At 36.7% G+C, this 25,567-nt stretch overlaps 1 protein-coding gene across 3 annotated transcripts; it reads right to left on the bottom strand.

The window, feature by feature from the left end:
• Positions 1–6,415: 6,415 nt before the first annotated feature.
• ETAA1 (ETAA1 activator of ATR kinase) lies at positions 6,416–21,694 on the bottom strand. 3 transcript variants are annotated; one of them, XR_010730293.1, is made up of 7 exons: positions 21,025–21,694; positions 19,068–19,196; positions 18,733–18,809; positions 15,258–15,370; positions 12,996–15,013; positions 8,094–8,210; positions 6,585–6,693 (listed from the first exon to the last, which is right to left on the bottom strand). XR_010730293.1 is itself a non-coding variant. In XM_066267264.1 (6 exons), the coding sequence occupies exons 1-6, from the start codon at positions 21,245–21,247 to the stop codon at positions 6,575–6,577; spliced, it is 2,679 nt and encodes an 892-aa protein (XP_066123361.1). In that variant the 5' UTR covers positions 21,248–21,694; the 3' UTR covers positions 6,416–6,574. The 3 variants fall into 3 exon arrangements, 2 of the variants coding, with proteins under 2 accessions (XP_066123361.1, XP_066123362.1); XM_066267264.1 differs by lacking the exon at positions 8,094–8,210 and having other exon boundaries at positions 6,416–6,693; XM_066267265.1 differs by lacking the exons at positions 8,094–8,210; positions 21,025–21,694 and having other exon boundaries at positions 6,416–6,693; positions 19,073–19,197.
• Positions 21,695–25,567: the final 3,873 nt, after the last annotated feature.

The following is a 25,567-nucleotide window of genomic DNA, read 5'->3' as shown; positions in this document are numbered from 1 at the left end:
AATAATAAAAAGATATTTTACACATGAGTAAAAGATGGATTCAAAGTACAGAATAGACCAATTGATTGCCATATACCAGAACATAAAAAATTTCATTTGATTTCAGATTCTACACTTATTTATTTCAAATTTTTATTGTGGTAAATTACACATAATATAAAATTTATCATCTTAACCACTTTATGGGGTGAGTTCAGTGGTATTACATTCATAATGCTATGCAACATCACCACTGTGAGGGGCTTCCCAGCTGATATATTAAATCAATAATATGAGATTGTGACCTGCTGAATGAAGAGGCATGTGCCACCCACAAGAGGTTGACAGGTAGCTTCCGCAGCATCAGAGCTCCCACTCTGGGGACATGAAAACCCCAGAGGTCATTTTATTTAAAGGCTGTCTCAATACCCTCACTTAAAGAAAGTTAAGTCACAGGATTTATCACTTACAGATCCTAGGAATGAGGGAGGTGGAGGGGAACCATGAGCCAGGGAGGGGCAGTTCTCCATCCCAGGTCAGGAGCCAGTGGAATAGAGGGCGTGATAGCAAGTACCTATCAGTTACTACTGTAAGGTGGTTGGGGCAGAGGTCACTAACTTTTCGTGGGCTCAGCTCTTTCAGTGATTATTTTAAAAGCTACTCCAGTAAAAACAAAGGACTTTGAGGTAGGAACCCTGAGCTCTGGTCCTGTTCAACTGTCTCAATTCTGGGTGTGACCAATGTTGTCATACTGTAAAATACCTAGGAAGCAATTCAAATAGTGCTTATCACAGCAAGTCTTCTCATCTTTCTAGAAGTCTATCTTGTAAAAATGTACATTAAACTATAACTCCCCATTCCCTCCTAACCCTAACCCTTGGAAAACATTATTCTAATTTCTGTCTCTATGATTTTGACAACTCTGAGGAATACATATAAGTGGATTCATACAGTGTGTCTTTTTGAGACTGGCTCATTCCACTTAGCCTAATATCCTCAGGGTTCATCCATGTTGTAGCATGTCAGAATTTCCATCTTTCGAAGGCTGAGGAATATTCCACTGTACGTACATAGCACATTTTATTTATCCACTTACCATCTGATGGACACCCAGGCAGCTTCCGTGTTTTAGCAATTGTGAATAAAGCTGCTTTGAACATGACTGTACAAATACAACTAATTTTATTTTTAATAAACAATTTTGAGGTACATTTGACATAAAGTAAATTGCACATACTTCAAGAGTACAACTGTAGGCCCTGGCCGGCTGGCTCAGCGGTAGAGCGTCGGCCTGGCGTGCAGGAGTCCCGGGTTCGATTCCCGGCCAGGGCACACAGGAGAAGCGCCCATCTGCTTCTCCACCCCTCCCCCTCTCCTTCCTCTCTGTCTCTCTCTTCCCCTCCCGCAGCCAAGGCTCCGTTGGAGCAAAGTTGGCCCGGGCGCTGAGGATGGCTCTGGTTGCAACAGAGCGACACCCCAGATGGGCAGAGCATCGCCCCCTAGTGGGCATGCCGGGTAGATCCTGGTCGGGCGCATGCGGGGGAGTCTGTCTGACTGCCTCCCCATTTCCAGCTTCGGAAAAATGAAAAAAAAGAGAAAAAGAGTACAACTGTATACATTTTGATGTATACGTAGTAAGCATATCTATCACTCCAAAAGTTCTCTTTGTAACCCCTCGCATTCATCCTTCCCTGCTCCTCCAATCCCCAAGCAGTCACTGATCTTTCTGCCACAATACGTTAGTTTGCATTTTCTAGTTTTAGATAAATCATAAAACTGTTTTTACCATTTTATATTGCCATCAACATGGAAGTTCCAGTTCCTTTAGATGTTACCAATACTTGGCATAGTTAGTCTTTTTTATTTCAATCATATGTAGTGATAGCTCATTGTAGTTTTTTCATTTTCCTAGTGACTGATGATGATGAACTTTCTAATGTGCTTATATGCCATCTATATTTCTTGATGAACTGGCTGATCATATCTTTTGCTCTCCCTCCCTTTCATTGGGTTCTTACAATTGAATTTTAAGAGTAGTTTGTTTTCTGACACAAGTCCTGAATCAGTACGTGATTTGCAAGATTCTTCTCCTTGTTTGTGGATTGTCTTTTTTATTTTTTGATGGTATCCTTTGAAGCACAAGTATTTAATTTCAGTTAAATTCAAGTTAACTATTTTCTTTTTCATGTGATTTTTGTCATATCTAAGAAATTGTTGCCTACTTCTATGTTTTCTTCTAAGTTTTATAATTTAAGATTACATTTCTGATGATCCATTCTGAGTAATCTTTTATATCGTGTGAGGTAGAAATTGAATTCTTTTGCATGTCAATATCCAGTTGTCCTGGCACCATTTGGAAAAGACTGTTCTTTCCCCTTCAATAGTTTTTGCATCCTTGCTGAACATCTTAGAAGTCTTTTGAAGAGCAGAAGCATCTTAATTTTGATGAATTCCTACCCATCAATTTATTTTATAAATTGGGATTTTGGTGTCATATTTAAAACAACTTTGGGTAAAGTCAGTTTTCTTATGTTTATAAAGTTTTGTATTTAGATCTATGATTTTATTTATTTATTTTTGTATAGCATAAGGTATAAAGTGGAGTTTTTTGCATATGGTATTCAACTGTTACAGCACAATTTACTGGAAGATTTACTGTGTTGCCTTTGTTACTTTGTCAAAATTTACTTGTCTATGTATATGTAAATCTACTTATAAACTGTTTCACTGATCTTTTGTCTAACTGGATGTCACTACTAGTCACAATTTCTGTAGCTTTATTTACAGGTCTTGATAGCAGGTAATGTTATTGTTTCAAGTTTATTCTTTCAAAATCATGTTTGGCAATTCTAGGGCCTCTGCACTTTCACATTAATTTTAAAAATCTTTTACCAGTTTCTACAAAAATTGGCTATTGACATTATGATTGGCATTGTGTCAAGTCTATAGAATTGGGGAAAACTGATATCTTAATATTATCTTCTGAACCATGAACATGGTATATCTTTTCCTTTAGTTAGGTCTTTCTGCATTTAGATCTCCCAGCATACAAGTCTTCCACATCTTCTGTTAGATTTTTCTCTAAGTATTCCATATTTTTAAGAGCATTTGTAATTTTACAATTGTATTTTACAATTTAATTTGTTACTAGTATGTAGAAATGTAATTTACTTTTGCATTTCAATATTGTATCCTGTAACTTTGGTAAATGTAGTATTTCCAGTAGCATTTTTTTATAGATTATACTTTGTTAATAGGTGATCATCTTATCTGCAAATATAGTTACATATCTTCTTTTCAATCTAGATGATTTTCACCTTTTTCTTGCCTTATTGACTCTACAGTACAATACTGAAAACAAATAGAGCAAACATCACTGTCTTGTTTCTAATTTCAGAAAGGAGACAGGTTTTCACCATTATCATTACCTGTTATTATTATTTTTTTTTGTAGATACCCTTAATCAGGTTGAGGAAGTTTCCTTCCAATCTATTAATTATGTAATTTCTTCTTTTATAGTTGTTGATATAGTGAACTTCATTGACTTTAAAAACCAACCCTGCATTCTTAGTATAAATGCCATTTGGTCATGATGCATCTTTCTTTGTATATAATGTGGTGTTTGCTTTATTAAAATTTTGTTTCAATTTTTGCACTTATATTCATGAGGGATATTGAGTTTTAGTTTTCTTTTAATGTCTTTTTCAGGTTTTAGTATCTGGATAATGCTCACCCCTTTGAATGAGTTGGGAGATAGTCCACCTCTTCAATTCTCTGGAATTGTTTGTGTAGAATTGCACTGAACAGGCTAAAGGCACTCTAGAGAAAGCAAATGGTAGGCAGGGAAGAACTGAAGCAAAGGTAGAGCTATCCAAAGCATATAGTAAGAATATAGTGCAGTTACTTTAAAAAAAATTCTAAGTTCTTCATTTCTTACACAGGAGACTTAACTAACAGTTATGTGCTGCACAACATTTCAGGCAACGATGGACCAGATATATGGTGGTGGTTTCATACAATTGTAAAGGAGCCGAAAAATTCCTATTGCTTAATGACTTCATAACTATCTTAATGTGGTAGCACAACACTAACCCAAATAGTTAACATTGCATTATAATTGTCTATAGTATCCAGTATAGTAACATGCTATACCAGTTTGTAGCCTAGGAACTGTAGAGGAACAGAATTTGTAGCTCCAAAATATATCTCTTTGGTATAAGGATTATTTTAGGCTGGGTAATTTTAATAAATAGTAGATATGGGAGAAGTGCTGAAAACAGAGTATAAGTTACCCTTTGTAAAAGACATTTGTAAGGAAAATCTCTAATTGTAAGGGCATCTCCCTTCCTGTACAAGAGGCGGATAACATGGTATCTAGAAACTCTTACCAATGCAGAAGGCAACCACTTAAATCTGCGTAACAACTTTAGCCTTGTCTACAGTGCTCTTCCTGATACCCTCCCATAACTGACTCTCCCACCTCAACATCTTTTGTCTTCAGCTGAAAATGGTATTGAAGATGGTAGTTTCAGCCATTTTGGCAAGTTACTCAATTTTCCTGGGTTTCTCCCATGATTACAGGAAATATACAAGCTCTTCAATTTTTTAATTTTCCCTATTATTCTGAATTTATTTATAAGGATGTTTCAGGCAAGATCCCAGAAGGTTAGGAGATAAATTACTTTTCCTCCCTACAGAGAAATAGCCTATATCACATACCCTAGGTGTGTAATAGGCTATACCATCTATGTTTAAATAATATTCTGTGATGGTCACACAATGACAGACACTTCCTTTTTTTTTGAAAAAATCACTTAATGATGCATTTCTCAGAATGTATCTTCAACAAGTGGTGCATGACTGTATTTATTTAGGTTATTATATTTTCTTAGACAAATAATAAAGGTTACCTAGAATGTTTTAGTCTACTATATAGGGGTGAGAAAAAGTAGGTTTACAGTAGTGAGAAGCATGTCAAAATATTAATGACAATAAAGAACTCCATGCTAAAGTGTGCTTGAGAATAGCAAGTAGATTACATGAGTGTGTTAATGAAGGCCAGCAATTTGAGTACTTTCGAGATTGTACCTAAGTGCACTGAGCCATTGTGACATTCTTTTGAGTTAATAAAACTATTATAATAATCATAACCTGTATGTCTTTTTCCATATGAACTGGAAACCTGCTTTTGCCCACTCTGGTTTATATGAAAACATAGTTTCCAAAATAATATGCCTCTATCTAGAACTACCTTAAAAATGCACTTAATTATTTCCATATTGAGACAGACTCCTGCATGTGCCCTACCGGGATCCACCCGGCACGCCCACCAGAGGTGATGCTCCGCCCACCAGGGGCGCGATGCTCCGCCCACCAGGGGGGCGATGCTCCGCCCTCCAGGGGGGCGATGCTCTGGCCCTCCAGGGCGTCGCTTTGCCGCTACCAGAGCCACTCTAGCGCCTGGGGCAGAGGCCAAGGAGCCATCCCCAGAGCCTGGGCCATCCCCGCTCCAATGGAGCCTTGGCTGCAGGAGGGGAAGAGAGAGACAGAGAGGAAGGAGGGGGCGGGGTGGAGAAGCAAATGGGAGCTTCTCCCATGTGCCCTGGCCGGGAATCAAACCCGGGTCCCCCGCACGCCAGGCCGATGCTCTACCGCTGAGCCAACCGGCCAGGGCCTCATTCTTTAATATAAGAAACAATTAGCATCATATTCAAACAATCCTTGATGCACTTTTACTTTTAGTTTTATACTATAAAATATTTGATGCCACAGCAAACATGTTATGTACTGACTAATACTCTGAAGGAAATGGTACAATTGTCTAGGTACCCATTAGAATGAAAGAAATGGTTCTAATCCCACTATAGCTTTAACATGCCTTGTGACTTTCAGAATAACAGTATTCTCTCCTCACCTATATGAGAAAGCAGCTGGATCAAATGAGAGCTAAAGCTGCTGACAGTTCTAAATGTCAATGATGCCACAGTACTTATATAGCCAATCCACTTTTTTTTAAATGAAAATTCTTAAATTAGCACTTTCCCTAAATTTGTTGGCAAATTTCTATAATGTATCACATTTTAGAAAATTCAAATCTATTTCAGACCAGAAATTGAAAACAGTAATTTCCTTACAAATAATTTGAGTCCTTTATTTCCTGCCATCCATGTTCCTAAGAATATGTAAGTATTAATTACACTTCAGAAATGTATAAAAACCTTAAGGAACAGTTACTGAAAGTAAAACTGTGAAAAAAATAATAGTCTCCTTTAACCTAGTAAGTTGAAGTTTTGTAAGAGAAAGAGATAATCACAGTATTTAAAAAATATAACTACTTTTCTCTGTATAATTTTACTACATAATTGTTAACTTTCCTGAACTTCCAAAACACGCGCAAGTACTTTCACATACATCTATCCCCAAGGAAAGGTTTCACTGACCAATGCAAACACTGATTTATTAAATAAAGTAGAAGTCCATGCTTTGTAACTCAGCATTAAATTTCTCACAGAGAAATCAAGAAACAATATTTCCTATCAGCGATAGTCAGCAATTGTCTTTGTTAAGTCTTCTGACTAATATTTCCCCAAAGGAGTCAAGTGGGAGCTGCCTTTACAGATGACGCCTGTGCTTTGGCCATTCTTCGAATCAGTGCTTCTTGTCTTTTTTTCTGAATTTCTTCAGGAGAATACTTTCTATTTTTCTCTTCTTCTTCTAAAAATTAAACAAAATACAGATACTAGTTTTATATGCTACAAAGCCATTCTTAATATTAATTTTTACTTTTTTATTACCCAGATCTGCCACACTGGTTTGGCTGTTTAATCACACTAAACTACAGATACAATGCACGAAGCCAAAAGAAAACCAATCATCATTCAACCTGCCCCTACGTGATTACTCTTTTCACAGTATGATAAAATTCATTGGATTAAAAATGGAACATTTTGACTACCGAGCAAATAATTCTTGTAATTAATGACATCTAATTTATATAACAAGTAAGTACATTTTAAAAACAAACTGGGATTTTAAATGTAAAGTAGTTAAAATATAATGAATTAAATTAGATACCAATACCTCAATTAGTATATTATATATGATAAAGTATATTCATATTCACCTCTATGGAACTCCAAGATTTTCATTTTGGCCATTCAGGAAAAACATTTTAGTGTGTCAATAAACATGTAACTCACTGTCAGATATTATCTTTTTATTTGGAGGGTACATTCTATATAAACATTAGAAATTTATTTTAAAAAGCAGAATATATGAATAAAACAAATTTAAATGTCTTCTTAACATATAAAAATGTAAACCATTCTGATATATTCTTATGCAGTATACTTTAGATAAACACATTATAAAATAAACAATGTTTTAAATTAAATAAAAATAAGAAAGTTCTATTATAACAAAACATCTAGTTCTACCTCTGCCAAAATACTGAGTGCTAATATAATGAATTTAATTCTATAGTTAAATCACTTTGAGCTAAAATATTATATTATTAAAAAAAATCAAAATTTAAATAGTAAACTATTCCTCATTTAAATATTTTAAAATTAAGGCCATCACCTTAAAATATATTTAAGTGGCCTTGTACTGTCGTAGCAAAACTGTTTATGTTGTAAAATTTGCCTTTCAGGGAGGTAAACAAGAATCTTAATACTGTCAGCAGAGAAGTATTTACACTGACATCTAAACAAAGGTTCAGAATTTGTTTAAAAAGACACCTCTCTTGTTAACTAAGGGAAATATATGTCCAAAATATATCACCTGTCTTCCCTTTCTTTCTTGGTATAATCTGAAAGGGTGTTCAGGGTAAGACATATTTGGAATAAACTCCCTAATAATCCTGATGCTTTTTATTTTCTAAACTAATTACCTCAGAGGGTAGCTCTTTCCCCTTACAGAAAGATACTACAAGATACTTTAAAATTAGCTAGACTAATTATTTAATATTTTAGTCTCAAAGCTGAGAATCATATCATAAGAAATTGAGAATACATATACAGAGTTTACATTCAATTGACCATAAATTTAGAAGGAACGTCAGTTACTAATCCATGATAACAGAAAAGAACATAGCTCCCTAAAATTGTCCTTACAGTTGGCTTGGTGATATTCTGGAAAACAATTTCAAAGGATATAATAAAGTCACACCATGAAAATTTGATTTAGAGAGAGTCATCCATTTCTCCCATCAGCCCTTCCTTTAACTCAATCTGCAATAAAAATACATAGCAAACTATTGCAAGGTACAAAGCAAGAGTTACTCTTACTTAAACTTTAACCTAAAGCAAGGGTCAGCAAATTTTTTTTTTGTAATGGGCCACAAAGTAAATGCTAACCTTCGAGGGTCATGTGGTATCTTATTCTATTGATAACTGCTCAACTCTGTCACAGTAGCATGAAAGCAGCCACTGACAATACATAAACAAATTATGTGACTCCGTTCAAACACAAAATCGTACAGGGACAATAAAATTAGAATTAATTATAATTTTCAAAAGTCATGAAATAATTTTTCTTTTGATTTTCAACCTTTTATAATATGAAAACTGTCTTAGCATCCTGGTTGTACAGAAACAACAGGCCATGGTTTGCCAAACCCTGTTTTAAAGGAATGAGGTCCTTAAATGGGTTTTGTTTCAAAGAGAGTCACTGGAGAGCAGTTTGCCACATTGTAAAGTAAAAAGAAGTGGAAACAATAAAAAATATCAACAAGGTTAACATTCATTAGAATATCAGATGCTATTATGCCCACTCAGAGGAAAAACTGATAGGTAAACTAAAAGGCAGATTATTCATCCATAAAAAATGCACACAGGTTAGTAGATAGAAGTTTTGGGAAAACTCAAATATGCTAGAGAGATTTAGTCTTTTTTTTTTTTTTTTTTTCTGAAGCTGGAAACGGGGAGAGACAGTCAGACAGACTCCCGCAAGCACCCGACCGGATCCACCCGGCACGCCCACCAGGGGGCGACGCTCTGCCTACCAGGGGGCGATGCTCTGCCCCTCCGGGGCATCCTCTGCTGGAGCCACTCTAGCGCCTGGGACAGAGACCAAGGAGCCATCCCCAGCGCCCCGGCCATCTTTGCTCCAATGGAGCCTTGGCTGCGGGAGGGGAAGAGAGAGACAGAGAGGAAGGAGAGGGGGAGGGGTGGAGAAGCAAATGGGCGCTTCTCCTGTATGCCCTGGCCGGGAATCAAACCCGAGACTTCTGCACGCCAGGCCAACACTCTACCACTGAGCCAACCGGCCAGGGCCGAGAGATTTAGTCTTTAACGGAATTATAAGTATATGTAGATACAGTCACTTTGGGAGTATGGGTCAATTAATTACACTTACTTGAATATAAATATTTCACATTATAGATGAACAATTCTTAAAGTTTCAAAATATCTAATTTGGGCCATAATGTAGAGATATATTCATTGTCAGTACCGATCAGACTATAAATTAATGTATCTTTTTGGAAGATTTGGTAATAGCTATCAAAATTCAAAACATCTACATCAATTTTTCAATAATTAACAGGTATAATCACAAGAGCATGCAGAAATTTATGTAGAAGAATATCCACTGAAGGATTGTTTGTAATGTAAAAAACAGCAACAATGAAACTTCCATCAACAGATATACAGTTAAATAAATTGTTACATCCCTGTGATGATATACTACATAGTCATTAAAAGGACTGAAGCAAATCTCTACATACTAATTGGAAAAGATAGTTATAATATAGTAAGTAAAGGCAAAACCAAGTTGCCAAGTAGTGGGTATATAGTATATAAAAAAAATGGGAAGAGGCCTGACCAGGTGGTAGCGCAGCGGATAGAGCATCATACTGGGACATTGAATACCCAGGTTAGAGACCCTGAGGTCGCCAGCTTGAGCGCAGGCTCATCTATCTGGTTTGAGCAAGGCTCACCAGCTTGAGCCCAAGGTCACTGGCTCGAGCAAGGGGTCACTCTGTCTGCTGTAGCCCTCCAACCCCTGGTCAAGGTACATATGAGAAAACAATCAATGAATAACTAAGGAGCCACAACGAAGAATTGATGCTTCTCATCTCTCTCCTTTCCTGTCTGTCTGTCCCTATCTGTCCCTCTGTCTGACTCTGTCACAAAAAAAAGGGGGGAAGAGGACATGAACAGACACTTCTCCCAAGAAGAAATACAAATGGCCAACAGATATATGAAAAAAATGCTCATCTTCATTAGTTATTACAGAAATGCAAATCAAAATTACAATGAGATATCACTTCACACCTGTTAGATTAGCTATTATCAACAATACAGTTTTGGAGAGACTGTGGAGAAAAAGGAACGCTCATTCACTGTTGGTGGGAATGTAAATTAGTACAACCATTATGGAAGAAAGTATGGTGGTTCCTCAAAAAATTAATAGAACTAACATATGACCCAACAATCTCTCTAGTGGGCATATACCCCCAAAACTAGAAAACATGGGTACGTAAAGACACATGCAGCCCCATGTTCATTGCAGCATTGTTTACAGTGGCCAAGACATGAAAACAGCTGAAATGCCCTTCAACAGAGGATTGGATAAAGAAGATGTGGTACATATATACTATGGAATACTACTCAGCCATAAGAAATGATGATATCAGATCATTTACAACATGGATAGACCTTGATTACATTACATTGTGTGAAATAAGTAAATCAGAAAAAGCTAAGAATTGTATGATTCCATACATAGGTGGGACACAAAATTGAGACTCATGGACATAGATAAAAGTGCAGAGGTTACCAGGGGGAAAGGAAGGGAGGAGAGGGAAGGTTGAGGGGAAGGGGAGGAGCTTAAAGAGAAACAAAATACTGGATGACAGAAGATGATTTGACTTTGGGTGATATAGCATAATTGACTGTCCAAATGATGTGTTGATGTTTTCTCTAAATCGATGTACTCTGGTTGACCAATGACACCCTGTTAAACTTAATTGTCTAGATAAAAAAAAATCCATCTATTTAAATAAATCCATATTTATACAGACACACACACACACATATATTCTTATACGCACAAAAAAAGGCTACATGATGTAGTCCAAACTGTTAGCAGTGGTTTTTCCTGGGAAACAGTTGTGGAAAAGAAGAAATAAAGGACTTCTATAATTATGTTTTTAAAAGTAGGAGGAAATCACTTAAATAGGAAAGTTTCAATAGTAATACTTACAAAAAAGCATTTTCTAGAATCTAAACAGAAAATAGTGATCTAATGGTAAAGAAAAAATTTTTTTTCTCATATTAGCACTGATCTACATAACAAATAAGAAGTCTAATGTCAGCTCCAAGTGAGGGAGACTAAGAAAACCTCTATATATAGTTAGCACTGGGTATTGGAGTAGGACAGAGAAAGTGGATAGAAATCATTTTGGAGGTGGTTAAGAACACACTGTATTTTAAAAGGACAACGGACAATGGCCTGACAGATGTGGTATATGCATGTGCCTTCCTGGTGAAGAAAACAGCATCTGAAGCCATGAGGCTATGAGAAAGCACTGGGCATTAAGAAGCACTAGTAGTTACATCAGACATACTCCCTTTTAAAAAATATTATATTAGAGAATAACAGACCTTTCACATTATACTGCACAGTGTTCATTCAAATAATTGTTAAACATCTTCCAAGTAGCAGATGCTGTGTTTTGGCCTCGGTACTCACTGATAAGACAGTAATTATTATTTAATTGTGATTTTAAAAGGTGAAAGAAATAAGATGATAGAAAATAACAAGGAAAAGATTCACTTATAGCTTGTAAAAGGAAGGCCTCTGTGAGAGGGTAGGTAATACTTAAAGTGAGACCTAAGGATAAAAAATCACCAACTGAATGGTGGGAGTGGAGGGTGGAGTCAAATGTTGGGAAGTCATTTTAATTGGGAATAGCAAAGCCAAAGTTGCTGACCTAGGAAAGAACCTATTTCTTTTTTTTCTTTTCTTTATTCATTTTTAGAGAGGAGAGAGAGAGGGAGAGAGAGAGAGACAGAGAGAGAGAAGGGGGGAGGAGCTGGAAAGCATCAACTCCCATATGTGCCTTGACCAGGCAAACCCAGGGTTTTGAACCAGCGACCTCAGCATTTCCAGGTCGACGCTTTATCCACTGCGCCACCACAGGTCAGGCAAGAACCTATTTCTTTTGAAAACTGAAAGATGGCTGGTATAGTTGAAGCTTAGTAGGTAAGAGACAAAGAGGGCAGGCAAGTTAAGGAGAGATAATCAAAGGTCTTGTAGATCACAATGCAGTTTGATCTTTATTTGAAATATGATGGGCAGCCATTGAAGGCTGTGGTTAAGCATAGGAATGCCATGTTTGCCTATTTGTAAAAGATTATTCTGCTCTTTGGAGATTAGAATTTAAAGAGGACAGGTAAAAGAACTACAGTAGTCTAGCCAATAAATGTTGGTTTGGAAAGAGTGGTAGAGAGAAAAATGAGCAATTTTGATATATTTTTTTTGTGGCAGAAACAACAGAACTTGTTGATGGAAAGCAGAATTTGGGAAAAGAGGAATTAGAAGAATGAAAGATGACAGACTGAATAAATAAATTAGACTTCTTAGCACAACTAACAGAGTTTTATGTCTGAAAAGGTGTTTAATTATAATGCTCTAAATTTTCAAATATTATTTACCTTAATGTTCTGCTAAACATAGGAGTAAGATTATTCTAGTTCCACAACGAGATAACACAATTTCACACAGTAATCTATAAACACCTCGCAATTTTCCAGAAAATAATTCAGAAACAAAATTTATTGAGTGCCTACTATATGCTAGTCACTGTATTAAATGTTGGTAAAGAATTTGATGCAGTCTTTTGAAGACAAAGATCTTCTACTCTTTGTATATATATTACAGCATAACTATTACAAAAATCACTTTATGATGTTAGTTAAACATCAGTTTTTACATTACACGGTATCCAACAAAAAATTAGTTTGGCTACTTTCCAAAATACCTTTCAAAGAAAATGATTTTATACATACCTTTTGCAGGGTCTTTCAAAGATTCAGTCTTCATCATAGATTGCGGTTGAATAGCCTTCCCACACAATGAGTTAACATGAGTTTTGTCTTTCTCCAAATTCTGTGTAATTTTGGTATCAGAGATATTTCTTGTTATGCAATTTTGATTAATCTGGGAAAGATTCTGAGGATTTTTGATCTTTGTAAATTTACACTTAGAAAATCTATCTGTCCCAGTAAGGTCACCCTGACATCCATCTGTTATGGTCCTATGGGACATAGGCCCAGTATTCAACTTATTCTTATAAGTAGCTATTTCTTTATTCATATGATCTGAATTCACATTCAAACTTGAACTTCTTGTAAGAACCAATTTGGAACTACTCACTTGTATTGGAATATCAGTACTACTCCAAGAGACAGGCAGATTATTGATTTGACAATTTGAGTTCTTGGGATATATAGTCAAATTTGTTGTAGCACCTAAAAAACTTGGAGAATTTCCACAAATTTCCCCTTTCTGCATCTTCATTGATTTATTTATTTGTGAGCTATCTGTCAATGAAGATGAATGTGATGAAACATTGCTCAGATTCAAAGGTTTTGAATGTACCAACTCACTTCCTTGTTTACATGTACTAAATATGTTTTTGGCTCTATGTTTGGAACTACTATTAATCTCAAGAATACTTTTTGATGACATGCTGTCCTTTCTCACGTCTTGCTGCTGAGTTAGTCTTTCAATATCATCACATGCTTGGTATAGTAAGTCATCCTCTACATCATCAGCTTCCCAGGTATTCTCTAATTGATGACATGCTTTAACAATTTCATTGGCAAATGATGGATCATTCCAATCATCAGAAAAAGGACTGAACTTTGATGCATTAGTCTGATTTGCATTGCCCCAAGCAGCAGAGTCGAAAGGAACTACATTAGCAGGCATTTTAAAAGACTGATTAAAAATGGACTTATTTTTTTGTTCATTAGAATATCCTGTGTTCAAAGTAAACATTTTTCCAGAAGCATTTACATTAGAAATAAATTTAGTATGAATATCGTTTTTTACTTTTGTCAGATCAGATGAAACTGCACAATCTTGAGTGATTTTATTGAAAGATTTCTCAAATTTCACTTTATTTCCAATGGAGAGTGATTTGTTTGATTTATCATTTGAATCTGTTGAAAATCTGTATTTTCCAGCATCTATTAACTCATTGGTATGTTTCTTTGAAGAAACACCTAGCAAAGTTTTTGAATCTCTAAACCCAGCATCTAGACTTATATTCATTTCTGAGTTACTTTTATCATTTTTATGGTTAAAGGTACAAATTTCCTTTTGATGAATCATCTGGGTTGTTTTAGGAGCAGAAAAAGGTTCAAACATTTCTATATTTTGCCTAACAAAAGGTTCATTTCTTAGGAAGTTTTCCCACTCATTCTCAAAATCACCAGTAGTACATGCATCCATGTGCTTATTAAAAGCTTCTGGCTCTTTAGCATTGGAAGTCATATAAGATTTTGTTATTTCAGGATTGTCTACTTGATGAGAGAGTAATGTTGGAGGTTCATCTGGCAGTTTTTCAGTAACCCAAGTTTCATGAGTAATGATTTTCACCTCCTTCAAAGCACTTTTCTTTTCTAAGGTAGTATTAATGGTGTTCCAAAAAGCATCTGACAGATCCTGGCTTAACTGTCCACTACATTTCTGAGTAGAACCATCAAAAATGGCATTAAAGGCTGCTTCAGCATTTTGGTCAAATGGCTTCTGACTGCTATATTGATCATTTACCATGGATACCTTGATGTTTTCTTTCATTGGCTTCTTTGTTATAGTATTATCCATTTCGGAAACTATATCAAATAACTGTGTCTGTACATTATTTTTATAATTATTTAAAGTCTCTGCTTCTGAAATCATCTGGGTAAAATCATGATTTCCCTTGTTATGCTCTTGTATCACATCAAGTTCTTCCATATTTTTATCAAATTGCTTAGCCAATTTCATAAGTTCTTCCTCCTGATTTTGTGTTTTTAACCTATTAAACAAATATTGAAAAAATTATAAAACAAGTTCTAAGTCATTATAAATTTTCAATTGTTATTTAATATATTTTAATAAGTAAAGACTTGAAATTTTTAACATATTACTGTTATTTTAAGTCCAAAATTTTATGTTAAAACTAAGGAAAAGTTTTTGACATATTCACAAAATTAAAACAGAATATTATTGAAAATATTTACTTCACTGAATGTCAGAAAAGCTAAAAAGTTTGAACTTACTTTGTGCAGCTGGTTTTTGCTTTTGATTTTCCTCTCGCTACATTAGGAGTACAAGGAATAGCAGTTTCACCAATCCACACACCCAGCATGGAGTCGGTTGTTGGTTTTTCATCCTTTGGCAGAAGGGAAAAAAAGAGGTGTGAAGTACAAAGAAAGAGAGAGAGAGGGAAGTACAGAGAGAGAGAGAGAGAAAAGAAGAAAACTTTACATTGAATTATTTTCCTCAAGTGATAAATTCTGGTAAGGTGATGGTTACTAAACAATCTCCAAAACAATAAGAAGCTGGAGGGTGGTAATAGCAAGTTGCAAAAAATAATAACATTTATGTTTCAGAGAACAAAAACATTCAGAATTGCTAAGTCCTTGTTTTCAAAAATGTTAAGTTTTAGTGATTTGATTATTTAACTAATGTGTATTTAATAATAAAAGCACATTTTTATCAAAGGAAAGCTGATCAACTAACCGCAATTTTCACTCAGTAAGACGCACTTTTTTTCCCCAAAAGTGGAGAGGAAAATGACCGTGCGTCTTATGGAGTGAATGTTCATTTTGTTTTAGCTGCAGCGTGTTCCCGGACAACTAGAAGAGTATTTAAACATTAAAGTCTCTTCTCATTTGTTAATAACAGTGGTAAGGGTTGTTAATACTGCCGTTGAGTTTACACAGTTGAAATATAATTGTGGTATATTTTATTAAATATTTTAACACACCATTTGGTTCAGAATATTATTTTTTCTTAATTTTCTTCCTTAAAATCCTAGGTGCATCTTATGGTCAGGTGCGTCTTATGGAGCGAAAAATACAGTCTTTTTGCTATGCCTTTCAGTTACTTGATCATATAAAACACTGTAGAATGAGTTTACGCATTAGTTTCAAATCAAAGAGTTTAACTGTTTTTCTACTCTATTTTTATAATATCTAGAATGAACATAAATATCATACAAGGTAAAAATAATCTTATCACTAGATTATAGGTTACTTGAAGGCAAGAATTATTCTTATGATAGTTCAGCATCTAGCAAAATGCTTGACATAAAGATGTCAGTTTATGTTTATTTACTAAAATACTTTATTGATCAACAAGCAGTTTTCTTAGATGTTTAGTTGATCCTAGTATATTTAGCTTTGCAAAATACTAAAAAAAAATCAATAATTTTACTTTCAGTGATTTTTTCCCTTTTTAGGAAAAAACAACATTCCTAATGATTTAATTAAGAAATTTCTTTTTTTGTCCACTTACCAAAGAATTTTATATTCATTCAATTTTTAGAGAATAAAAGTATGATAACTTTATATATCCAATTTTATATAAACACGAATCCTTTGTATATTTTTATACTACTTGTTAATTTTTAAAATTTAACTGTTCATTAATAATTATACAATTTAACTGTTCATTAATAATTATACAATCTAATCCAGATTCTGTATAAGATAGCTAAACACATTACTTCATTTAATCCTTAATAGTACACACTGTGTGGAGTTATAAAAATGATGGAAAAATATACCCCATCTTCAAACAGACAACATTGCATGAAAAGTATCCTTGAAGAAAGTGAAATGAATGTCCAATTAAAATGGAAGTGCATATTTTTTTAAAATGTCATCTCTGAAGATAGTAAGGTGACTTCAATAATTGTTTGAGGATAACTCACCTACAAATAAACAACATGAATATGTCGTTTTCAGAATACTTTTTAAAGCTTTTAAAGACATTGATACTACCAAAGATTTATCTTTTAGAAGTGTTCAGTTGAAGCCCTGGCCGGTTGGCTCAGTGGTAGAGCATTGGTCTGGCGTGCAGGAGTCCCGGGTTTGATTCCGGGCCAGGGCACACAGGAGAAGCGCCCATCTGCTTCTCTACCCCTCCCCTTCTCCTTCCTCTCTGTCTCTCTCTTCCCCTCCTGCAGCCAGGGCTCCATTGGAACAAAGTTGGTCGAGGTGCTGAGGATGGCTCTGTGGCCTCTGCCTCAGGCGCTAGAATGGCTCCGGATGCAACAGAGTGACGCCCCGGATGAGCAGAGCATCGCCACCTGGTGGGCATGCCGGGTGGGGCACATGCGGGAGTCTGTCTGACCTCCTCCCCATTTCCAACTTCAGAAAAATACAAAAAAAAAAAAAAAAGAAGTGTTCAGTTGAATAGGGCAACTTTTAAAAGCAACTAATATCACTGTACACGTTACCACTTGCAAACTGTTGCCACTTTTTTATGTATTATTTCCAGCCCACTTAGGTAAAGAGTCCAATAATTTACTGGACTTTTTATCACTATTTAGGCTGGCCAGCCCAAACGTATTTTATTATGCTTCTTTCATGTGAAACCCACAATTAATGAAGATCTATTGTTAACTCATGGAGTAAGTAGTATTATGACGTAAATGCTATTTAATTAATGAACCATATGGAAAATGAATTTCTATGACAGGCCAAACATGGAATTTAGAGCTAGTAGCAACAGAGTTGTTTTGATTATCATAGTTGTAATTTCAAATATTTTATAGCCATTAAGAAACATTTTATTTCCTGTCTCCTCCACCTGGATTATGGTGATTCCCTGTAACCACAGTTTGGGTCAGTGCCACCTATTGTTTTTGGTCAACATATAGTCATTATCCATGGGCGTGTCAAGGAAAAATACCATACTTCCTAGAGAACACAGTAAGCAAAAACTGGATATATTCTGGATTTAAATTTGTTTAATAAGAAAAAAAGAAAGTAAAGAGGTTCAGAACAGACGTTGACTTAAACTCATAGTTCTATTTCACTCTAGCCGTACAAAAAATTAAATAAAGCAAAGAAACTTTTACAGGTGATTTTATTACAGCAAATAATTTAACTATCATAATTAACTTTACCACAACCTTGCATTTATAGTGCTCCATAGTTCACAAAGAGTTATCTCATATAATCCTTATAATAATTCAATAAAGGAAGCAAGACAAGTATTTCTAGTTTATATCCAAGTGAACTGAAGTTCTGAGAGCTTAAGTGGCTTGCTTAGGGTGACTTAGTATAGGAGGTTGTCTGAGAACTAACGTCAAATCTAGTGTTTTTCCACTTTTACCATGTTTCTCAATGAATTTTAAGTCAATCATATCAAGAACACTTTCAATGGAGAAAAGTTGCAATATAGACAGTAAACAATTACCAATCACAAAAAACTTGTTTATTTTTACTGACTGATTCTATTACTTTAGTAACTTTTAAAATAATATTAAAAACAAAATAAACACAAAGCTCTAGTCAATAATCACCATTTTAAAAAATGAAAGGTGTTATGTTTAAGAAAGTGTATATTATCAATTTTATATTGTTTCTTTTTTCAAAATATGCATTTCAGTAGTAGGAAAGGTAGAAGCGATACCTGCTGCTCTGTTTTCAGAAAAAAGAATTGTACAAGACAAAACATTTTTCATATAAATGAACTATACAAGGGTGTAGTGGCATAAATTAGAAAACTAGTGATATTTACCTGAGGAGCAATACAATTAACAATATGTGAGATCTCATCACTATCTGTGGTATAAATCTTTTTTCTTCTTCCTTTACCTACAGAAACAAACGCATTTCTATAAATGTAAATTTAAAAAAATTTTTTAAATAGTGGTCACTTCTTGGAAAACAATTTTAATTAGCATGGCTTAGACCATTATGCAATGATGTCACATGCATATCATAGTAATACAATCAGATAAGATTCAAAAAACAACTGTAAAAAGTTTTTGATGTTGTTCCCCCAATAAAATTCGATAGTTAAATCCTAATCATTTCTCAGTCACCCAGATAAAAATGTTAATAACAAATTACCTAACTGTTTGGTCATTGGAGAGTTTTGATCCCAAAAGATATCATTCTGTCCATCTGGATCATTAGGAGAACTTAAGGTAGATGACAAAAAATCCATTTTCAGCACTCTCTTTGGTGTTTCATACTTTTCTATATGTAAAATAAGATTAAAATAGCAATTGTTGCATTTTAAAGCACTGCTTCATAATACCCCAATGTCAAATAATAGCTTTTTTTTTTTTTTTTACAGAGACAGAGAGAGTCAGAGAGAGGGATAGACAGACAGAAACGAAGAGATGAGAAGCATCAATCATTAGTTTTTCATTGCGCAATACGACACCTTAGTTGTTCATTGATTGCTTTCTCATATGTGCCTTGACTGCGGGCCTTTAGTAGACCGAGTAAACCCTTGCTCGAGCCAGCAACCTTGGGTCCAAGCTGGTGAGCTTTGCTCAAACCAGATAAGCCCGCACTTAAGCTGGTCTCGAACCCGGGTCCTCCGCATCCCAGTCCAACGCTCTATCCACTGCACCACCGCCTGGTCAGGCAAATAATAGTTTTTAACAAGATGACTTTTTATAGCTCAATTATATAATTTTCTCTTAGACATGATTTAATAAAATTTTCATAATTGACATCTTTGTTTCGCATAAAAATCCTTCTAATACTTCCCAAATTCAACATTGTAATAGCAAGTATTTTAGATAATCTAAGTATGTCTGTGAATGCTGTATACCCTGGCCACTCCATTCTTTACCACTGGAACTTGGAGGCCTTTGGGAACCACATTTTTCTCCCCTGAAGTTGGAAAGGGGGAGGCAGTCAGACAGACTCCTGCATGCTCACCAGGGGGTGATACTCTGCCCATCTGGGGCATTGCTCTGTTACAACCAGGGCCATTCTAGCACCTGAGGTGGAGGCCATGGAGCCATCCTCAGCACCCAGGCCAACTTTGCTCCAATGGAGCCTTGGCTGCAGAAGGGGAAGAGAGAGACAGAGAGGAAGGAGAGGGGGAGGAGTGGAGAAGCAGATGGGTGCTTCTCCTGTGTGCTCTGGCCGGGAATCCAACCTGGGACTCCTGTACGCCAGGCCGACGCTCTACCATTGAGCCAACCGGCCACATTTTATAGATAAATTTCAACAAACAAAAGCATTCCGAACAGAAACTTCAGTAAAAGTCTGTTTAGCCCGCTTTCACCAATTCTAATCCAGTTTACACCAATTACTTCAAAAAGCTTTAGCCATCCAATTCTTGGAAAATTTTGTCCAGGATCACTTTTAAAATATATCTAGTGATTTTTGTTCATCTGGTGTTGCTTTAGGGGAGTAAACTAAAAACAAGATAACAAAAGACGTATTTGAAGAACATGCTCTACGAAACAGCAAGCTTCGGCATGGGTTTCAATACTACCAGGATTTATTAGAAACCTCTCAAAGATGGAACACCAAAACTGAACAGAAGGAAACAGGCAGGGCCTGACTCTGAGGGGCGTGGCACCTAGGAACTTCCGGTTTATCCGGAACCGGCGAGACTAGAGCGAGGCTTTGAGGGTAGAGAGCTGAAGCTTTTTGCACGTGGTCCTTTCTGTAACGCACGCCTGGGCAGCACGTCTACGGAGTAATCCCGCTAGGAATAAACTGAAGGCAACGGGTCTACCGGGTATTTGTCCTCGCCCCGCCACTGCGGACGACTCGGAGGAGCAGCCTGGAAATGAGCCGCCCTCGGTCCACCGGGGAAACCGCACACGACCTATTCCCGCAGGGGGTGGGGGGATCAAACCTAACGGGGCAGTGCTCAACTTCGGACACTAAAGCCGTGAGAAGCGTGTCGGATTCGATCTGGACTCAAGAGGGGAGAAGCCCGGAGAGAGGAAACACCCTGCAGACTCCACCCCCACTCCCACCCCGTTTCCCAGCTGCAGGCTGGGCTGTGGCTGCAGGGCCGAAGCCCAGAGAGGCCGCGCTGCCCAGGTCTCACCCTCGGGGTTACTTTTACTGCACGAAGCGGCTACTGGAGGCTGGTCTTGCTGCGGCTGGGGTTGCGGAGGTCCCTCTCCGGCCCCGCGGAGCCCCGATCTGCGGACCGACCTCAGCCGCCTCTTCCCCGACTCGACCACCGAGCTGCAGTCCTCAGCCGCCGCCGCTTGGTGCGGCGTGTTCCTCAGTTCAGGGCTGTCCCCAAATTTTCTTCGCCGACTCATTGCCTAGGACCCCCCTCTACTAGCCTTTTCTCCTTTCACATGTTGCACGGGAGGAGCAGGTTAACGGAACTACAACAGGGAACCGACACTAACAGCCGCCGCCATTTTTGCCGGTGGCGCGCCAGTCAGAGGCGGCCGCTGATTGGCTGCGTGGGGAGGCGGTGCGGTCAGCGTCGGGGTGGCGCGCGCTTTGGCCGCCCACCTCGGAACCTGCGGGGTTCTGGCCACTCGTCCTCATTGGAGAGGAGTGTGAAGGTCTGTGGTGTGGGTACAGTAAACTGACAGTGGGAACATGCAGGGTGAGAAAAAGGTCTAATCCACTCTGTTGAATCTTTTTATTGAATTTGCGACTAGACTTACACATTACTCATTCAAATTAGTGTGGGATTTAATATGTTCAAGGAATAGAAGTTATATACACTGCTCACAAAAATTAGCGGATCAGGGAAGTGCAGATACTCCAGTACTGTCAGCTTTTTGTATAGTGCATTTTCACCAATGAAATAAAAGTTGTTTTGCATTCATTTACAATAACTTTCAATAACTTTCTTTGACTTGTTTTATTTTCTGATGTTCCTGTTTAATAAAAAAAAAATGCTTCCTTTTTTTAAATCATTTCATTTTGAAATATCCCCTAATTTTTGGAAGTGGTAAAACTTTCTCTTAGATGATAACCTGCATAGAAACATAGCTGATACTAAGTCAATATTAAAAAATGAACTGTTTCCACAATAAATTTAAAAATTTAATTAAAATATTTTTAAAAATCAACTGTGTTTCAAAGATTGGTAACAGCTAACCTTTTAAAGAAATACAATTTATTTTAACATACAAGGTATCAAATACCTAGGAATAAACTTAACCACTAAAATTAACAAGACTGATAATAGTGGTATGGAGGAAATAAACCAGACAGGAAACCACAGACCCAGCCTTGATTACAGCCTGTGAGAGTCCCAGAGCCAGAGGACCCAACCAGTGGGAATTGTCACCTGCTGCTGGGTAGAGTATAACTTGGTACAAGCACTTTGGAAAACAGTTTTCATATAGCAATCCTACTGCTAGGAATATAACTAATTGAAAATGCATGGAATTCTGCATCGAGATGCATTTTATAAAAATATTTTTAGCAGTAAAATTTGAAATTACTCCAAACTGGAAGCCAGCCAACAGCCCTTCAACAGTAAAGTAGGTGAGTATATTGACTTGTATTTTCTCAACAAAATGCTGCATAGTGATGAAATGGAAAAAAAACAATAAACTACTTGCAACAATGTGGAAAAATCTCATAAATATAAAGTTGAGTGAAAGAGACCAGACTCTGGTACCTCTTCCTTACACAGAGAACTATAAGGCAGTGATTTTCAAACTTTTTCATCTCATGGCACACATAAGCTAATGACTAAAATTTTCAATACACCAAAACATAATATTTTGCCCATCTGACAAAAATTAGGTGTTAATTTTGATTCATTCACACTGGACAGTGATTGTTGTGTTGGCTGTTGTCATTTTTTATTTGACAGTCTAAAGGCAAAGAGGTCAGTGCTCCTGACTAAAGTCAGGTAGTACATGATTTAAAAATTCTTACAACACCCTGGTTGAAAATCACTATTATAATGTTTACTTCGGAGAGGGAAAAAGGAGAATGGTTAAAAGGGAACAGAGGGAGGGGAAAATACCTGATGTGTTGATTTTGCCCATTATCTTGTTCTAGTTGTTGATTTTGTGGTAATTCATTGAGCTGAACATACTCAATATGTTATATTCTGTATGCATGTTATATATATGCATGTTATATATTCTATATGCATGATATATATATATATATATAATATATATATTAACAAAAACATTTTAAGCCTGACCTGTGGTGGTGCAGTTGATAAAGCATTGACCTAGAACACTGAGGTTGCCAGTTTGAAACCCTGGGCTTGCCTGGTCAAGGCACATATGGGAATTGATTGCTTCCTGCTCCTCCCTCCTTCTCTGTCTCCCTCTCTCTCATCTCTCTAAAATTAAAAAAAAAAAAATTTTAATGTAAGGCAAAAGTCTTTGTTTCCATTAAGGAACTGATATGTATTTCTTCTTTGTAATTTACCCTTTCATTGTTCAGTTTGGCTCACAGGAATCCCAGAACTAAATTTGAGGTTCAGGTCTATCAATTATATAATCACTGTGACCAAATAATTCCATTCTTCTTCCTCAGTTCTTGGCTTTCAACTATTTCCCTTGCCATGACTGTTTTTAATCTACATATTTTTAAACCATTATTTAGTTTTATATATTTATAACTGGGTATGACTGCTTGGGAGGTGACATCTCTTAAAATTCAAATTAACTACTTAAACCTCCAGTTTTCTAAATTAATAGGTATTCTGTTATTTCTCTTGGGCATTTCTCCTACCTCTCAACAGACCAAGAATCCCAGTAGAAAAAAAAAAAAGTCAAATGTCCACTTTCTTAAATATATGGATCATAACTGTTTAAAAGACTTAAATCAGCCCTGACCGGTTGGCTCAGCGGTAGAGCGTCGGCCTGGTGTGCGGGGGACCCTGGTTCGATTCCCGGCCAGGGCACATAGGAGAAGCGCCCATTTGCTTCTCCACCCCCTCCCCCTCTCCTTCCTCTCTGTCTCTCTCTTCCCCTCCCGCAGCCAAGGCTCCATTGGAGCAAAGATGGCCCGGGCGCTGGGGATGGCGCCTTGGCCTCTGCCCCAGGCGCTAGAGTGGCTCTGGTCGTAGCAGAGCGACGCCCCAGAGGGGCAGAGCATCGCCCCCTGGTGGACAGAGCGTCGCCCCCTGGTGGGCGTGCCGGGTGGATTCCGGTCGGGCGCATGCGGGAGTCTGACTATCTCTCCCCGTTTCCAGCTTCAGAAAAAAAAAAAAAAAAGACTTAAATCACCCTGAAAAACACTCAACTCACACTTAGAAAATAGTCAAAGAAGTTTGAAGAATTTTATAATGCCTACAGGAGTAATAACCATGTGGTAATCCTTTAAAGCATATTAATACTGCAAATAAAATAACAGTGATTAATTTCCCATAACTGTTTAAATTCTCTAGTACCCAAGTAACCATTGTAAAAAGGAACAACTTGAGTCCAAAGAACTGACAAGTGTTTTTACCTTAGCACACCCATGGTGGCTATAATTGTGATCATTATATGGTAGGAAACTATCATAAGTTTTAGCTTGAAAATTACTTAATTCACACAATCTGTTACAGTTCTAATGTAGTTCAAATTAAATGTATTTCCTGAATGTAACTCCTGAATAAGTACAGTACAATTTACTCCTTGATCAAATATTCTTAATAAACAAAAGTTGTCTTGTAGAAATTTGAATGCAATGTGATTAAAAATGCCAAAACTTAACATTTCTAGGCCTTTGAATAATATATACATGTATATATTATTATAATATATATGTATATAATATATATACATGTAAGGTTTTAATACATATAATATATATGTATATACTATATATACATGTAAGGTTTTAATACAATGAAAAACATTTTAATATCAAAGTTAAACTCTTATTTGTTTACCTGCAGAAATTATTCATAAACTTGACTGTTTATTAAGCAAAAAATTGAGACATTGAGACTGTTGTTAAAGAGTTTTTTTTTGTGGAGTGATTGCCTATCACTTATATTATAATGATACTATCTGTTGGATGGATGGCTAATTGTGAGAAATCTTTATTTCAAGAAAAAAATAATAAAAATCATAATGTGTTGTTATGTAGCACAGTGTATATACAGAGCCCTGCTTTAGCTCTGAACCAATCAGTATACAATGGGTAGGAAGGGTCTGAACCGGCCACCAAATGAGTAGAGCATTTCTTTTTACAGCGGTGTTACTATGTTTCTTTTTTCTTCTTCTTCTTTTCCAAGTGAGAGGTGGGGAAATAAAGAGACTCCTGCATGTGCTCTGACTAGGATCCACCCTGCAGCCCCTGTCTGCCACAGGCTGCCGCTCTGCCCATCTGGGGCCATGCTCGCAACTGAGTTATTTGTAGCTCCTTAGGTGGAGGCTCCCTTAAGCTCCTGAAATCTCGGCTGATGCTCTCGAACCATTAGAGCCATGTTTGTAGGAGAGGAAGAGATAGAGAGAGAGAGAGAGAGAAGGGGGGAGAGGAACAGCGTAAAAGCAGATGGTCGATTGTCCTGTGTGCCCTGACTAGGAATCAAACCCGGGACATCCACACACGCACACTGGGCCAATGTTCTACCACTTGGCCGACCAGCCAGAGCACTATGTTTCTAAAATGTACCCCAAAATGCCCCTGGGCAAGTACTGGGACCATATTTG

This window comes from Saccopteryx bilineata, chromosome 3, assembly GCF_036850765.1.
Source record: "Saccopteryx bilineata isolate mSacBil1 chromosome 3, mSacBil1_pri_phased_curated, whole genome shotgun sequence".
NCBI lineage: Eukaryota > Metazoa > Chordata > Mammalia > Chiroptera > Emballonuridae > Saccopteryx > Saccopteryx bilineata.
Note: the sequence above shows the minus strand (reverse complement) of the source record. Positions and strands in the feature narration are given on the sequence as shown.

Coding starts and splice junctions, on each gene's coding strand:
- ETAA1 (XM_066267264.1), bottom strand. CDS start 21,247: ATGAGTCGGCGAAGAAAATTTGGGGACAGCCCTGAACTGAGGAACACG. Junction 19,197..21,024: donor CAGTAAAAGTAACCCCGAGG/GTGAGACCTGGG, acceptor TTTTACATATAG/AAAAGTATGAAACACCAAAG. Junction 15,371..18,732: donor TTAATTGTATTGCTCCTCAG/GTAAATATCACT, acceptor CTTCTGCCAAAG/GATGAAAAACCAACAACCGA.